Genomic DNA, 15,524 nt, shown 5'->3' on the forward strand with positions numbered 1-15,524 from the left:
GAAGCCTGTGGCCAGTGTTCCCAGTATAATAAATAAATGTTTTATTCTTTCACTTTTTGTGTGTTTTTAAATATCTCAATGTGAAGTATGAGTATTAATGCAGCTTATGTAACGAAATAAAAATAATTTACTCTGTTAGAATTATTTCCACTCTTTGCTGTCAACAGCAGAGTTGGCATACTCTGCTATTGACCATAATAATTTTTTTACTGGAAAAAAGTAAGAAAAATATGTAGTTTAATGTTTGACAATGACTGATTTATAAATGAAAAGTCATTTCTCAATAATGTATAAAATAAATACAAGAAAATAATTTGTTTCTTGTCTTGAAACGTTAAATATACATTAAGTTATGGAATTATGTAAATATGTTCTTTAATAAAACACTGTAAAAGTGTCTGTTCATCAATGTCATTATAAAAATTATCAGAATTGTTTCTATCAAATAAAACATTGTGCTCTTTATTCAGAAATGCCCCAAAACAATTAAATAATCACATCAAAAGTTAGAAACTCTGTCTTTAGTCATTTCTTTGATTGCCAAAAATATTAATGTGTGTGAGAAAATGTGTCAATGACAGGAATTAACTTAAAATACTTTGTAGAACGGCACTTTGTGAAGTTCGGTCCATTCACTTGTATTAGCTTACTGGCACATATTCCACATTCAATATGGCGGACGCTGTGACGTATTGCAGCAGCAGGCCGACCCGCTCCATGAGGGATCTACGTGTTTATATCTATGATGCGGGGTCTACTCTTATATTTTGTCTTAACGCTCCGACTACCATCAAATCCAGCTGCTTGCAGAGCCACAGCGCCCCCTGCGGACAGCACCAGGGACTACATCCGTCCAGTAAATTCTATTAAATATTTTTTCTTTAGTTTCACAGAGAAACAAATGAAAACAGAAGTCGATAGAATTTTATCAGATTTCATTTAATTTGTTGGGCAGAAAAACCCATTCTACTATAAAATCTGTTCTGAGTTTTAAAGGATTAATTTACAACATATGAGCTAATATGAAATGGTGTATAAAAATCACGGACTGATCAGAAGTCTAATTTCCAGCAGCACTTGAACGCAGCGCTCTTTCCAACAGGAACTCTGGGTAATGTAGTGCCACCTCCGCCTGCATTAATGGCTGAAATCAGACCGAAACTGAAGGATGAAACAGAGGAGACTATAAATCTATAAATCTGATCGTTAAACACGTTTCGAAATTGATGTTGGATCAGCCGGACCGGAACCAGAACTTAGTTCAGTTAAATTCATGATTTAATCAGACAGAAAAACTGTGATGAGGATAAAACCCTTTGTGGCCTGAAGGAGGCGCTAGCTACTAATACTGATGTCAATATTGATGGAACGACTCCTTCACAGAACCGCTCCATCAAGACCAGGAACCCTTCAGAACCGATCCAGACCGACGAAACAGACCAAAACATCGTGTGTTTGACTCCACGTGTCTCCTGATGGCTGACCTCTGACCCCGGCCCCAGGTCTAGATCTTCTCCACGTAGTTCCCAGGGAACATCCCCTCTTTGCCCCGCAGCCGGCCGAACCACCAACCCGACGGATCTACGAGACAGGAACCAGAGGAATGGGCCGGAACCACAGTTTCATATTTATTGCAGAACAAAATCAGAAGCACAGCTGTCAAGTTTGTAGGTTTTGTTTTCTCGTGCAGTTCCCCACTTGACAGGGAAAATCTCTATGCTGAAGTTTTCAACTGGATTCACTGAAGAGCCTTAATTTGAGTCGACCGTCTGTGTTTATGGATGACGGTCATTTGGGTGGAGAAGAAACAGGAACGACCTATTACACTTAACCTAACACTGTGAAATAACCAGATTTCCACCCCGTTAAACCAGTTATGTTCCAAAAATATTATAAATACATAGCAAATATTTTCTTAATAAAATTCAACACAAATAAATTGGCATGTTTATCAAAACTTTATTTTTGTAGTCAAAACATTCTGTCCAACTTTTGTTTTCTGTTTTTTCATTTTTATCTCGCTTTTTATTTTACAACAATAAACATCAGCGGGGGGCTTACCTTTGACCTTTAACCTTTTCAGGTCTGATTTTACATGAGCTGCTGTGGTTCAACTGATAGGCCCGGGGCCAAATCCGGCCCCCCGCAGCTTTTTATGGGACTAAACTCCAAGTGTGCTGAAATATTATGTTATCAATCAAGTCAATGCAGGTTTTATCTGTTTGCTGCTAAATTATATCAATCAGTCCCTCCAGTTTCTTGAGAATTACAGTGGAAATTGACGTAAAATCACCAAATCGCCAAACTTTACATAATTAGGATTCACTGCAGATTTTTCTCAAAAATTGTCAAAAACTTTCTTACTTGTACTAAACAGCTGCCTCGGCCTTTGTTGAGGCAGACTGTAATCCCTGATCTATGTGGCGAGTAATAAAAAGTCGTCATAAATAAGTGCAAATTTTTCAAATGTTTCCAAATTAATATCACAAACACTTTGATTTTAGTGTAAAAACATGAAAAGTATCATGAAATCCTGGAGGGTCTGAAAAGATGTTCAATAATATGATTTAAATTTAAGAATTGATATGTTAGCAGTTTGTGGACGGCGGGTTTTATCATTACATTCTGGCACAACCGGCCCTTTAAGAGCCTTCAGGCTCTTGATTTGGCCCAAAACGGAAATCAGTTTGACACCCTGACCGATTGATTCCACCTGGTCCTCACTGCTGACAGAGAAGCGGCAGAAAGGTGCAGCAGAGAGGCGTGGCTACCTGGAAGCTCGCCAGAACTATCAGAACCACACAGTCGGTACCATCGGGTCCATGAACAGCTTTAAGTAGAATCTACAGAACCACAGCGACTGGCTGTAGTACACCCTGAGGAACTGTGGGGGCGCTAGCTACGAGCTAAGCTCATAGCTACGTCTTAAGATAAGATATTCCTTTATTAATCCCACAGTGGGGAAATTTACATTGTTACAGCAGTATAAAGGACAGAGCAGAACCAATATAAAAATCTATATATACACAGTAAAATCAGGTGAATATAGAAAGTACTGAAACAGTATTGTTTGAAATATAAATAAATAAATTCCAGGTTTATCGCCTATAGTAAAGAGTAGTGAACTACTGAGAGCAGCGGGTGTTGTAGTCTGATGGCGGCCGGAAGGAAAGACCTGCGGTATCTTTCCTTCACGCACTTAGGGAGCCGCAGCCGGGCGCTGAATAAGGTGAGCAGTTACTGTTCACCTTATTCCTGGGAGGTTACCGTGGAAACGACTGCTGTGGAAGCTGCTCTGGATAATCTGCGGTTTTTATTCATTGTCAACGTTAATCTCTGTTTTCGGTTATTGTGGAGAGTTCCTGTGATGAGCGGAGCCGTTTCCATCGAGGAAACAAAAACACTTGAAAAGAGAAACCAAGCAGCTGTTGGTGGCTCCAGTTTAAACCCTCAGCTTTAGCTTTAGCCTCCTGCTAGCTTTAGCCTCCTGCTGTTCACTTCACCTGCACTGAAACCCAAACCCAGACTCAGTGAGGTGGAATTCTAAGGCTTTGACTAGGCTCTGCCTTAAGCTCAACAAACTTATGTCCCACCTCTCTGAATAAAATGCAGCCAACCTCATTACTATGAAGATACTGAAGAGCTTCATGGCTTTTCTGATGACTCGACGCTTCGCCATCTGAAGAAATGATGCTAATGATGCTAGCGTAGGAGCCACTTCTTCAAGTCATCCTCCCTGTAGTTAGCAGCTGATGTTCCAGCGTACTACAAAGCCTCAGATGAAAGATGTTAGCTGCTAGCCGTTAGTGCGTTGCTAGCATGTAAACAAATGGTTCGCAGTTGAAGTCATACCCATAATTCAAGCATGGCCTTATGGGGGCTAGAAACAACAGGACCTGATCATAGGTAACCATGTAAACCTGGCCCGGACCCGGTACCAGGGGTTCCACTGGACCCAGCCCGGTTGCAGCTGTACCTTCAGTGAGGATCTCGATGATGTCGTCGGCGTTGAAGCTCAGCTCGTCGGTGTCCTGGGCATCGTAGGCGTACAGAGCTTTGCACTGGGGGGACCGAGGTTTAGGTTTAGGCCGACCCGCTCCCGGAACCGGCTTCACCTCTTTGGAGAGGCGCCTGTGGAACCTGCAGGCCAGGAGTACCGACACATGTCACCACTGGGGGCAGCAGAGCAGCTACCTGGAGGTGACCTTTGACCGCCGAGGGTTCTGAACCTCACCCCGCCGCTCCCTGGTCAGGGACGTTCATAAAGCCCATGTCCTGGTTCTGGGGCGGCTGGTTGCTGGGCCGGTGCTGGTTCTGGAGGCGGGGCAGGGTGGGTTGGTCCATGCTGGACTGCTGCCTTAGGGTGGGCCCTCTGGAGGGGGCGGGGCCTCCTCTGGAAGCCCCGCCCCCTCTGCTGTGAGGCACTGCAGCAGAAAATAGAAGTGATGAACCATAAACCTTCAGAGACATTCCAGAACCCGTTTCGGAGAGGTTCTGGTCCAGAGTGAGACCAGCTGGTACCTGAGTGGTTCTGGTATGTGGGCGGAGCCTGGCCACCCATGTAGCGGCTCTTGCGGTTATCCTTCCGGGTCGGTCCTACAGGTCAGACACAGAAAGTGATCAGAAGGAGACATGAAGGTTCTGTCATGGGGGATGAACTGGGTCAGAGCTTACTGGAGTTCTTTGGGAGGCCCGGCCCGATGGAGACGTGCAGAACCTTACCACTGGGCTTCAGAACCACCTCATCTCCCTGGCCTGCCTGGAACTGGATCTGCCTGGACCCGGACGAGCTGAACAGATGGCGGCCCTTCTTCACCTTGAACTCCAGGCTGGATGGAGGAGAGGTTCAGGACGGGTTCTGATCAAGTTCCGTTTGGGTTCTACTCAGGTTCAGGTGGGGTTCTGGTACTCACAGGTTGTTGAACTTCAGCGCCAGCTTGCGATCCGTGTTCTCCTGGTACCGCTTCACCAGCAAACTGAGGAACTCGGTCTTGAAGACGCTCTGCAGGACGCTGTCGTACTCTTCTTCATGGACAATGAAGAAGTCGTCCTGCAGAGTGCTGCCGGACAGACGGGCGGGCCAGAGCCGTCAGAACGACGCTGGGCCCGGGTGGATCCCCCTCTGGTTCTGGTCACTTACCTGAGAGAAACTGATTGGATCCGGTTGAGCTGGATCTTCCTCTTAAGGACCTCATGGATCTGACCCTTATCTGGACCTTGCTTCACTTTCTCTCGGCCAACCAGATACAGGAACTTTGGGGTCAGGATGAGGTCACGCTTCGTCGTCTGCAAAACAGCAGCGACAAAAACGGGTCGGAGAACATCTGGTTTCCAACAGCAGAACCGGGACAGAACCAGCACATCTGGACCACACAAGTACTGAGAGCTTCAGGAGAGGTGTGACTTAACACCACAAGAACGGACCCAACAGCAGTAAAATCAGGTCAAAGGTAATCTCCAAACTGCCGGAAGTCCATCACTCAACAGAGGGAAGATTATTCCTAGCAGATGACGCCCCGCAGGACATGACAACCCCAAGGAGATGAAGAACCTTCAGTTTTTGCTGTTCGTACCTTGAACCGTCGGTCGAACTTGACGACCACATCAGCAAAGTCGATCCTCTCTCGGCGGCCCACAAACTGCCGGATCTCAGGGTGGTTGTCGGTTCCGATGTAGTCGCCCACAAAGTTCCTGTTGATGCTGTTCTTGCGGCGTTCCTTCTTGTTCAGCAGAATGTCTGAGGCTGGAAAAAGAAGGATCTGTGAGGACTCAAACCGGACCAGGACTCCTCTGTCTGGGGTAGAACTTCTGACCTTCCTCCCTCATCCTGACGTATTTGCGGACGGCGATGTGTTTGCGCCACGCTTTCTGAATGACGCGGGCATAGCCGTTGAATTTCCTCTCGCGCATTTCCTCCAGCAGGAAGAGCTGCACAGACACAGAGAGCAGAACCTTTTAGCTGGTGTTGGAGGAGGAAGTACTGCTGCAGAACCAGAACCTCCCCAGGAACCGTTCCATGGACCTCCAGGGGTCTCTTACCGACTCCGGAGCTTTGATGAAGACCTTGGCTGTCCCCAGCTGGAACTGGTCCTGGTCCATATTAACGGAGCGCAGCAGGTGCAGGACGCCCTGGCGCTGCTCACCCCGCCACTCGGGCCAGGTCTCTCTGGTCAGGATGGCGTACCTGCAGACCACCAGACCCGTTAGAGTGTCCGAGCCAGCAGCAGGTTCTGATTGTGTGGGGCTTGATGCAGAACCTGTGCAGGAACTTGTTGAAGACGCGGCGGTAAGCATATCCTGCCCGGCGGACCCGGATGTTCTCCCGCAGGCCCAGGTACTCCACCTGGTGCCGCACCCGGGTCTCCTCCCAGTCTCGTGGCCGCTTGGTCTCATTGGGTTTGATACACCGGATGTAATGGGGCGTGCACTTCATCAGGGTCTGGACCAGACTGTTGGCTTGTTTCTGGAGGAGTGGAGGTCAAAGGTCAAGGACCAGTCTGGTGTCTGGTCATAAGAACCTGCTCAGGTCCCAACTCACCTTGATCTTGCTGCTGGCCGTGGTCGGCCGGCCTCGTTTTTCCGCCTCCAGGTTCTCCGGGAACAGCGCTCTGATGAACGGACTGACCATGAACACATCACAGATTAAAGTACCTCTTATTGTGAAGGGTCACAGCTTCCTGCACCACAGGTTAAAGTGACACTGACCAAGTTAGAGAACAGGAAGTTGATTTAAACATTAAAGGGTCAACAGCTGACAGAGGGTCAGATCTATTCATACCAGGCAGGACAGAACCAAGACCTGTAACCAAAGCACTTGGACCTGCAGTTACAGCAGTTGTCCATCTGGAGGCGCTGTGGTGTACACCTGAAATGTCCTCAGAAAGACGGAGCCGAACACTCACAACTCGCTGCTCTGCATCAACTCGATGATGTCATTGAAGAGGACATCCCGGTTCCGCTCACAGAACCCGCCAACGTCATACGACACCTGAGAGAGAGAGGGATAGGCAAGCAACAGGTGAGGTCAGGTGAGGTCAGGTGAGGTCAGGTGAGGTCAGGTCAGACCTTGCCAGCGTAGTGGTGGATGATGAAGCCGCGGTTCCAGCTGCTGAAATGCTCGTGCGTCCCGATCTGTCCCTGCAGCTTCTGCAGCAGCGTCTGGTCCGCCCCCTCTCCCTTGGCGTGCATCGTGGCGCAGACATCGTCCAGGATGCTCATCACCCCAGGAGGATTCTGGGAAATGACCAGACGGACAGAGGGAGTGATGCGTGGGAAGCTCCGCCCGCAGCCGGCCCGCGGGTCAGTCCACTCACCAGTTTGGACTCGATGAGGTCACAGACCACCTTGTTGTTGAAATACTCGATGGGGGTCCAACGGATCCCCTCCTGGACGTACTCCTCCTGCAGAACCAGAACCAGAACCGGGATCAGAACCTGAATCGGGCCTGGCTGTGCCCGGCTCTCCAGCTCACCTGCTCGGCCTTCAGCGTCAGCTCGATGAAGATCTGCTGCAGCTTCTCGTTCACAAAGTTGATGCAGAATTGCTCAAAACCGTTTTTCTGAAAGCAAAAGAAGAAGCAGCGCCTGGTTGAGCTGCTGATTTTTCACATTAGAGGGGAAAGTTCTGTTAAAGGATGAGCGTTGCAACAGCCTCTGGTAGCACCAAGAAAGTCTGACCGATGGTCGGTTCCTTCTCTACGGAAAAGACGGACAGCACAGCGCTAAGCTGCTAACGATGCGACGGCCTCGCTGTTATTCAGAATATTGATCAACAGCTCAGCGTCACTCCTTCTTTTTGGGGAACACATGATCCTAACACTTTCAGTGACATTCTTGGCACTAGCGTCAGCTAGCTCACTAACTGTGTTGAGGCTTTAGTTGGGAAACGAGTTCTTTCATACTGTGGCTGGAACATTTGGGAATAAAACGTTTCTGTACCCCTGGCTAATGGTATCTCTGCTGTTAGAACTACAAAAATTGCCGATGGCATTAGCATGGGATGCTCTGCGACTTGGAGGGGGGCGGGGTTAATTGTTCTTCCAGAACACCTGCTGACCTGACGAATCCAGAACATTTGTCCCATGGGTTTACCTGGAAGATCTCAAAGCCGTAGATGTCCAGGACTCCAATATTGAGCTCCTCCGTCTCCTTCTGCATGGCCTTGTTCACGCACTGAGACACAGGAGACACCAGCTGAGACGGACAGGGACAACCAGAGACGGGGACAGATGCTGGGACTCACGTCCACCAGGTAGTCAAAGAGGCGGGTGTAGAGCGCTTTGGACAGGGCGTCCCTGGAGAAGCAGGCCTGCTCCGTGTTCAGGGTGACGGAGATGGACTCGGTCTTGCCGCCCCACTTGCTGTCCATGACCCGGCTGGTGAGCTTGTTGCAGAGTCCGTCCTGAGGGATTCCCAGCAGGAAGGATGGGAACGCCAGGACTGGAGGGGACAGAGGAGGAAGAGAAACGGCAATATGAGAGCAAACTGAGCACAGGAGAATCCGGGTTCTGATGGGTTCTACTTGGTTCCTTTTGGTTGTGTTGGGCCACCTACAGTCCTGGCTCTCCACCACGGCGTAGTTATTCTCCTCCCGGAAGCTGATGTTCCCCAGGTGAAGGATTCCTGCGACCAGCTGCAGAACCGAGTCCTGATCGTCCAGAGACAGACCCACGACGGACATGGCGGCCTGGGGACAGAGGGATGGTTACCCTGGAGACGGGGAGACAGACTTGGGGACCGAGGGGGCCATGTGGTTACCATGGTATCCAAGAAGTCCTTCCTGTCATCCATGTCCTCCACCGTGTACGTTCCTGACTGGTTCAGGTAGAAGTAGTAGTCCGGGGTCGTGACCCCCAGGTTCTCCCTCTGCTCCCCGCTGGCTCCGCCCAGAAGCTGACATCATCACAGGGAGACAGATAAACGCCCCCGCGTCCCAGTACACCGAAGTACCGCACCATTAAGTACCTGGTAGTAGATGTGGAAGTTCCTCTCTCCGGGGTTCTGGGAGACGACTCGGCTTTTCTCCAGCAGGAAGTTGGAGATTTTCCCTCCGTCTGGTGCTCCGCCCCGGCTGAACTGGATCTCAAAGTACTTTCCCTGGACAGACAAAAGGCCTGCTGGTGGTACTGCTAAAGTGTAGTACTGCCGTGTAGTAGTATAGTACTCACAAATCTGCTGGAGTTGTTGTTGCGGACTGTCTTTGCGTTACCAAAAGCCTCCAGCAGGGGGTTGGACTGCAGGATGATGTCTTTGACCCGCTGTCCAGTGACAAGCAAACATGGTTACCATGGTAACGGCCTGCCTAAACAGCAGCAACGGAGACCCAGACCACACCTGTCTGCACCCGTTTCCTCCAGGTCTCTGACTGACCGTCCAGATCGATTCCAGACTCAAGAGATTTTGTCAAAATGCATCATCTGAGTCAGTAAATTAATAACAATCAGAATAAACTATCTGAGGAGCTTTGGCTGAGTTATGAGGCATGTTTCCTTTCTGTGCTGCACTAAAGTAAACTTCTAAACATTTGGTTTTGATTTTGGTCTGGACTCCATACCTGCCTCTAGTGACTGTAACCATGGCAACAGCAGGACACACCTGTACTTTCGCTCCTCCTCCGGACACTTTGGAGACATAGCTCATGATGTACTTGGCAGCGACGGTTTTCCCAGCTCCGCTCTCGCCGCTGAGGAGACAGGAAGTAGTTTCACATTCAGCCGTCTCTCTGGTTGGAGACGTTTGAGAGGCTCCGCCCACCTGATGATGACGCACTGGTTCTCGCTGTCGATCATCATGTTCCGGTACATGCAGTCGGCCAGGGCGTAGATGTGGGGCGGATTCTCGTACTGCGCCTGTGGACAGAGGGGGGTTAGAGGCTTCCAGTCTGGCTCCGTGTCTCCGTGTCTCCGTGTCTCTCTATGTCTCACCGCTCCCTGGTACATCTCCACCTCTCTCTCTGTGAAGTATGGCAGCTGTTTGAACGGGTTCACTGAGATCAGAACCGGCCCGATGTAAGTCTGACACAGCTGGGTCAAGGACCTGAACCAGAACCTGTTAGAGTGTGTGTGTGTGTGTGTGTGTGTGGACGGAGGATACAAAGATGTAGTCGTCCATGTATCTCTTCTTCAGGTTGTCGGTGATGGCGTCCTCGCTGATCTTGGACAGCAGAACCATGTCATCCACTCCGCTCACCTTCACGTTCTGGGCCTGCCAGTGGTACCGCTCTTTGCTGCCCTGGGGGGGTCAAAGGTCAGCAAAACTTTACCAGGAATGCAGAGGAGGGCGCCATTAGCTTTACCAACCAGGAGGTGCTAATCATAAACTTTAGCAGTGCTAACACCAACACAGTATTTAGGGGAAGCTAATGCTAATGCGCCGAGCTGAACCATGATACCCACCGGGTGCCCTGGTGATGCCGAGACTCTCAGGATTTCATTTTTGTTTGTCTTTGTTTGCCTTGTTGTCTGGAGGACAGAAACATCCAGAGATCAAGGAGCTCAGCTAAAGGTTCTGGTGCTGAGCGGTCCAAGCAACGGGTTCAGCAGCATCCACACGCAGCCAGCCTCCTGAGGCTGACTGATGTCACCAATAAGAAACCTGGTGCTTCCAGAGGATCTAGACTCTGATTGGCTGAGAGTCACTTGGACAGGTTCGGTTTTAGTTTCTATTCCTCTGCAGCGTTGCTGTGACCCGTTTCCATGGAGATGAGCCACCCGTCCACAACCATCACGATTGGCTGCTTTACATGCAAGTAAAGTGTGATGTCACCAGCCCCGCCCACCCCGGGGCCTCAGACGTCCCCAGGGCCCCGCAGGCTGCAGACACATCCCTGCTGCATTCCAGCATTCCAGCGTCCTGCGAGGACATGCAGAGCTGCTGCGTGTGTGTGTGTGTGTGTGTGTGAAATAACACAGGATCAGCTGAGATTAAAGCAGGAAATGTGAGGCCTGATTGTTTACATGTTTACTGCCCAGGTAAACCATCATGTTTACAGGAACAATCAGCCAATCAGCAGCAGATATTTTTCTCAAATCTTCCCAAATGAACCTGGCCGATAAGCTGACGCCCACCGCCTGCCAGCTGCTCTCTGATTGGTCGGTTTGGATATAAAACTAGTTTACAATTCAAACTGTAAACATATTTTATTCAGCCCAGTTTCTGATAGGAATTATTTAAACTTTATTTTAATCTTCATTAAATTTTTTTCTTTCCAGAATCCAGTTGTTTTCCAGAACCAACAGAATAATCTGTTTTCTGGAAGTTTGTTTGGTTCTGATCAGGGATCAGTTCATCCAAGCCAACTGGAGTCAGAACCAGAACCTCTTTGAGGTTCTGTTTTCCTGGATCTGCCTGAGGTCCGTGAACTCACCATGTTTCTGCTTCTCCACTTCCTGCTTCAGATCAGAATTGAGAAATCTGGGTCCAGAGGGATCCGACTGGATCTTGGGGGATCCAGGTGGTTTCAGGTGGAACCAGGCAGGATTTGGACCGGCTCGCTGCGGGTCGGAACCCTCCGGTTCGGTTCGGTTCAGTTCAGTTCAGTTCCCTCTCAGCATGCCGCCTCCTCCCGCGGTCCGCCGTTTCTTCCTTCAGTCTTCAGATTCTCTGCAGGTGTGGACAGGTAGGCCCCGCCCCTTCCAGCCCCGGGGAACTCTGGGTAATTGAGTCTCAGCGCCTCGTGGTGACGCTCTGCTGCCACCCGGTGGTTCAAACCGGAAGAGCAGCAACAGGAACCAGAACCGTCAGAGTTCGGCTCTGGATGGAGAATCACTTCCTGGAGTCAGAACAACCAGAACCAGGAGCCTGGACCTGAACGGTGCTGGTTCCGCTTGATCAATCAACAACCGGGTCACATCAGAATCGGGTTGCAGCTTGAGCAGAGCAGGAAGCAATTTATAATCAGAACCAGAACCAGAATGAAGCCCAGCGATCCGATGGATCGGGGCTCGTGAAACCAGAACCGGTCCTTTTGGGTCCATCAGCTGCAGGTGGTTTGGTTGTGATGGTATCATGCTGCGGGTCAGTCTGAACCCAGCATACCTGACCAGGTGAGGCTGAGGAGGAAATGACCTTAAATGGGCATTCCAATGAGAAAGAGGTGGAGCCACTTCACTAACGATGTGTTGCTATGGAAACCTTTATTTCGCTAACCCGGTTACTAACAGAATCGACACCAGAACTGTTTGCTCAGTCATGAACCGGATCAGTGAACTGATTCAGTGCTTTGATTCTCTTCTGCAGTTCAGATGATTCATTCATGAACTGGTCCAGTTCATGAATGAATCATTTCCTCCATCCAGCCGAGACGACAGGAAGTTCATTTACTCTGGAGGTCAGAGGTCACCTGGTCCCGGTGCGTCCAGGTGAATCAGGACACGGCAGCGCTGCAGGTGGACACCGGCTGCTTTTATTGACCTTCATACCTGGAAACCACCTGCTCACATTTCACAGTTCAACTAAAACTGGGCTGCTCTGTGATTGGCTAAAAGTCCTGCTGAACAGCCAATGAGGAGCTCTGCCCAAATATGGAAACGAGGAGGAAGAGGAAGACACACAGATGATAAAGAGGAAAGAAAACTTTTAAAGGAAACACGAACAAAAATCTGAAAAAAACAGAAGACGAAGAAGAGTGGCCGGGGTCACATGATGCCGGGGTCACACGGGGTCACATGATGCCGTTGGTGAGGTACTGGAAGCCGTCGTACAGCTTGGTGGTGAGTGAGCGCATGGAGCCGTCCACCAGCTGGTCCACCAGCAGCTGCAGCTGCTCCTCCGTCAGGCTCATGTGGAAACGCTCCTTCAGGCCCCGCATGGTGCTGGAGCCGTGGAAGCAGGGCAGCTGGGAGCCTGGGGGGTGCAGGGGGACACGGGCGGTCAGTCAGCGGCCAGAAGGGGGCGCTGTGGGCAGGACTCTCACTCACCTTGCTGCATGATCTCCACTATCTGCAGAACCCGGTCCATGTGCTTCCTGGCTGCAATCAGACCCTGAAGCATCAGCATCCTGTAGTAGTTAAACATGTCTCCATCTGGACCGCCCATCACCTGGCAGACAACGCACAGGGTTCAACAAAACACCCTGCCAAAGGAGCTAAAATGATCTCCTCCTGTCAGGTAAGACACAGGGTGAATTTAACCCTCAGCTTTAACAAACTTCATCTCGCCTTCCTGAATGAAAGTGGAAACCTTATAAACAAGAAACAGGTCTTAACCTGAACCGCACCCAGAACCAGAACCAGAACCAGAACCAACCCACCTCCACGAACTCTGCGGTGAGCTTGAAGGCGGACGTCTCGAAGCCGAGGTTCCTGGGCGAGCTGGACAGGATGAAGCCGAAGTCGATGTGGATGATGTGTCCGTCGGCGTCCAGCAGGATGTTCCCGTTGTGCCTGGGGGGGAAGCAGCGTCAGCAGGGCGGGGTGAGCGCGTGGAGCGTCTGGGGGCGGGGCCTCACCTGTCCTTGACCTGCAGCAGGTAGCAGATGAGGCTGTAGCCAGCGCAGCTGCGAACAAAGTTCCTCTGAGCGGACAGGAAGTTCTCGGTGGTGGGGGCGCCGTGCTCCTGCAGGAAGTAGTCCAGCAGCGACAGCTGGCTCTGCTTCTTCACCTGGTGGATGGACACGGCGTTGACCACCGGCTCGATCATCCCACTGTCCGCCGACAGAACCACGATCTTGTAGGGCCGGATCCACAGTGGCACACGCTCCTGCTCCCAGATCGACTGGGGGACAGAGAGATGCATGATGGGAAGGAAACCGGTGTGAGCGCCGCTGGTGGGGAACAAACTCCCAGCTTCACCTAATCAGCTTCCAGATTGTTAATGTTCAGTAACGATCAAGGCTGATGTGAAGGTCTAGTTAAATTCACATCTGCCCTCACTGTTCCTTTAGAATGGCGCTGGCTCTGGCAGCAACAGGTCAAAGGTCAACAACAGCCATCAATTAGCAAGCATTTAAAGAGCAAATCGCCTTTGAAATACCCATCTTAACATGCTGGACAGCATACTGGTTAAGATATTGGCTAACATGCTAAATAAAATGCTGGCTAACATGCCTGCAGGGAGGACGGCCAGGCGGTGACATCATGGCGTTACCTTGAGCTGCTGCAGCACCTGGAAGGCCAGCAGCTCCTGTCGCAGGTCGTCTCCACACTTGACGATGACGGACAGCAGCCTCCAGGTGGGGAAGTGTCCGTAGGGCGAGCCCTCCCTGATCCTCCTGGGGGACGGAGACAGAGACGGCTCAGCACCGGGCGGGACGGCCCGGCTGTCCGGACACGGGGATTAGCCTACCGGACTTTCTCCTCCCAGGGCTCCTTGAGGGCCACGGCAGACGGGTCCTCTGGGTCCCGCCTGAAGGTGGTGGGGGCCTGCGCCAGCTGCTCCGATAGGCGCCGCCTGGAATCAGAGGGGACAGGGTCAGAGGTCGTCTGGACGGCCAGAGCGTGTCAGAACGTGTCCTGACCTGATGTCCCCGGCGGCGATGAAGACGGGCTCCTTGCTGTCCAGGCTGGTGATGCTGTCCACCGAAAACTGGCTGATGTTATCGCAGCTGTTGGTGTGGCCTTCTGGGAGCTGGGGGGTTCGGTCAGAGCACCGCCAGGTTAAATATTAGTAGCTTAATAATAGTAGCCAGATGCTACAGCGCTAGCTCCATCTGGAACAACGCCTTGAAATGATGTTAGCTCTAGCTAAGGTACGTTAGCTCCAGCTAGTGGAGTTAGCTCTAGATAAAGGACGGTAGCTCCTGCTATCACACTACCTCTTGCTAATGGATATTAGCACCTGATCATGTGTATTAGCTCCTGAGAGCGACCTCACCCTCCTGATTGGTCCTCATTCTGACTGGATCAAACATTTCCAATGTCACATCACTTCCTGTGGGCGTGGCCTCACCTCCACCTGCAGCTCTCCGATGTCGTCCACAGACCAGGCTTCGTCGTCGTTGTCGTAGTTCGGGACGACAGAGAAGCTCCCGGCTCGCTGCTCCGCCATCATGCCACAGTCCGGCAGGTTCTCCACCGACCGCGTGCTCCTGATCCGGTTCTCTGGGATCCGCATCGGAACGCTGGACGTCTCAAAGTTCTCACACTCCAGAACCTCCACGTAGATCAGGTAGGGAGCCTGGGGGGCCAGCAGGATGAAGTCAGGACCTCTGCGTCCCCATGTAGCCCTGGGGGCAGCGGGGCCTCACCTTGTCCTTGGAGTTGAGCACCACGGCCTGGGTGTGGGGCACGCGGACCACGTGGTGGTCGAAGGCGGCGGTGGGCAGCCAGACGCGCGCCGGCAGCTTGTGGTTGAGCAGCGACAGCTCTGAGATCAGCCGTTGCGTCTTCTGCTCCTTGGTGGGCAGCGTGGCCAGACGCTTCCCAATGCCCATCAGGGACTTCATGAACTCCCGCTGCGGAGCCAGGCGCACCGGCTGCAGGCACACAGGACAGGTGACACAGGGCCGGAGCCTGGGCTCAGGTGAGCCAGCACAGTCTGTCTGTGGGTCAGGTTTAAACATCTGGATCAGAACCACAACTATTCATA

General features: G+C 51.1%; 2 protein-coding genes across 7 annotated transcripts in view; both read right to left on the reverse strand.

Annotated features, from left to right (window-relative positions):
- Positions 1-918: 918 nt before the first annotated feature.
- Positions 919-12,019, reverse strand: myo1eb (myosin IEb). 4 transcript variants are annotated; one of them, XM_015024185.1, is made up of 27 exons: positions 11,365-12,019; positions 10,092-10,229; positions 9,923-10,012; positions 9,753-9,847; positions 9,594-9,681; positions 9,167-9,256; positions 8,964-9,095; positions 8,757-8,891; positions 8,553-8,685; positions 8,242-8,438; positions 8,091-8,171; positions 7,472-7,558; positions 7,314-7,400; positions 7,066-7,233; positions 6,903-6,988; positions 6,539-6,620; positions 6,258-6,463; positions 6,040-6,184; positions 5,814-5,928; positions 5,574-5,743; positions 5,141-5,286; positions 4,914-5,060; positions 4,675-4,829; positions 4,522-4,596; positions 4,235-4,388; positions 3,977-4,140; positions 919-1,581 (listed from the first exon to the last, which is right to left on the reverse strand). In XM_015024185.1, exons 1-27 carry the CDS (start codon positions 11,365-11,367, stop codon positions 1,505-1,507), a joined length of 3,246 nt encoding a protein of 1,081 aa, XP_014879671.1. In that variant the 5' UTR covers positions 11,368-12,019; the 3' UTR covers positions 919-1,504. The 4 variants fall into 4 exon arrangements, with proteins under 4 accessions (XP_014879671.1, XP_014879670.1, XP_014879672.1 ...); XM_015024184.1 differs by having other exon boundaries at positions 4,235-4,424; XM_015024186.1 differs by lacking the exon at positions 11,365-12,019 and adding an exon at positions 10,394-11,314 and having other exon boundaries at positions 4,235-4,424.
- A 361-nt stretch (positions 12,020-12,380) lies between these two features.
- Positions 12,381-15,524, reverse strand: part of LOC106941236 (phosphatidylinositol 4-kinase beta-like) — a 15,483-nt gene continuing 12,339 nt past the window's right edge. For all 3 annotated transcript variants that reach the window (XM_015024190.1, XM_015024189.1, XM_015024188.1), the window contains 9 exons: positions 15,184-15,411; positions 14,886-15,113; positions 14,455-14,564; positions 14,283-14,387; positions 14,085-14,208; positions 13,447-13,712; positions 13,249-13,381; positions 12,917-13,037; positions 12,381-12,842 (listed from right to left, as the gene is read on the reverse strand). In XM_015024190.1, coding sequence (XP_014879676.1) covers positions 12,661-12,842; positions 12,917-13,037; positions 13,249-13,381; positions 13,447-13,712; positions 14,085-14,208; positions 14,283-14,387; positions 14,455-14,564; positions 14,886-15,113; positions 15,184-15,411 — 1,497 coding nt within the window. In that variant the 3' untranslated portion in view covers positions 12,381-12,660. The remainder of the gene's footprint in view (positions 12,843-12,916; positions 13,038-13,248; positions 13,382-13,446; positions 13,713-14,084; positions 14,209-14,282; positions 14,388-14,454; positions 14,565-14,885; positions 15,114-15,183; positions 15,412-15,524) is intronic.

The sequence above is a fragment of the Poecilia latipinna genome, unplaced genomic scaffold, assembly GCF_001443285.1.
Source record: "Poecilia latipinna isolate Pla-1442-1.1 unplaced genomic scaffold, P_latipinna-1.0 Scaffold3562, whole genome shotgun sequence".
Taxonomy (NCBI): Eukaryota; Metazoa; Chordata; class Actinopteri; order Cyprinodontiformes; family Poeciliidae; genus Poecilia; species Poecilia latipinna.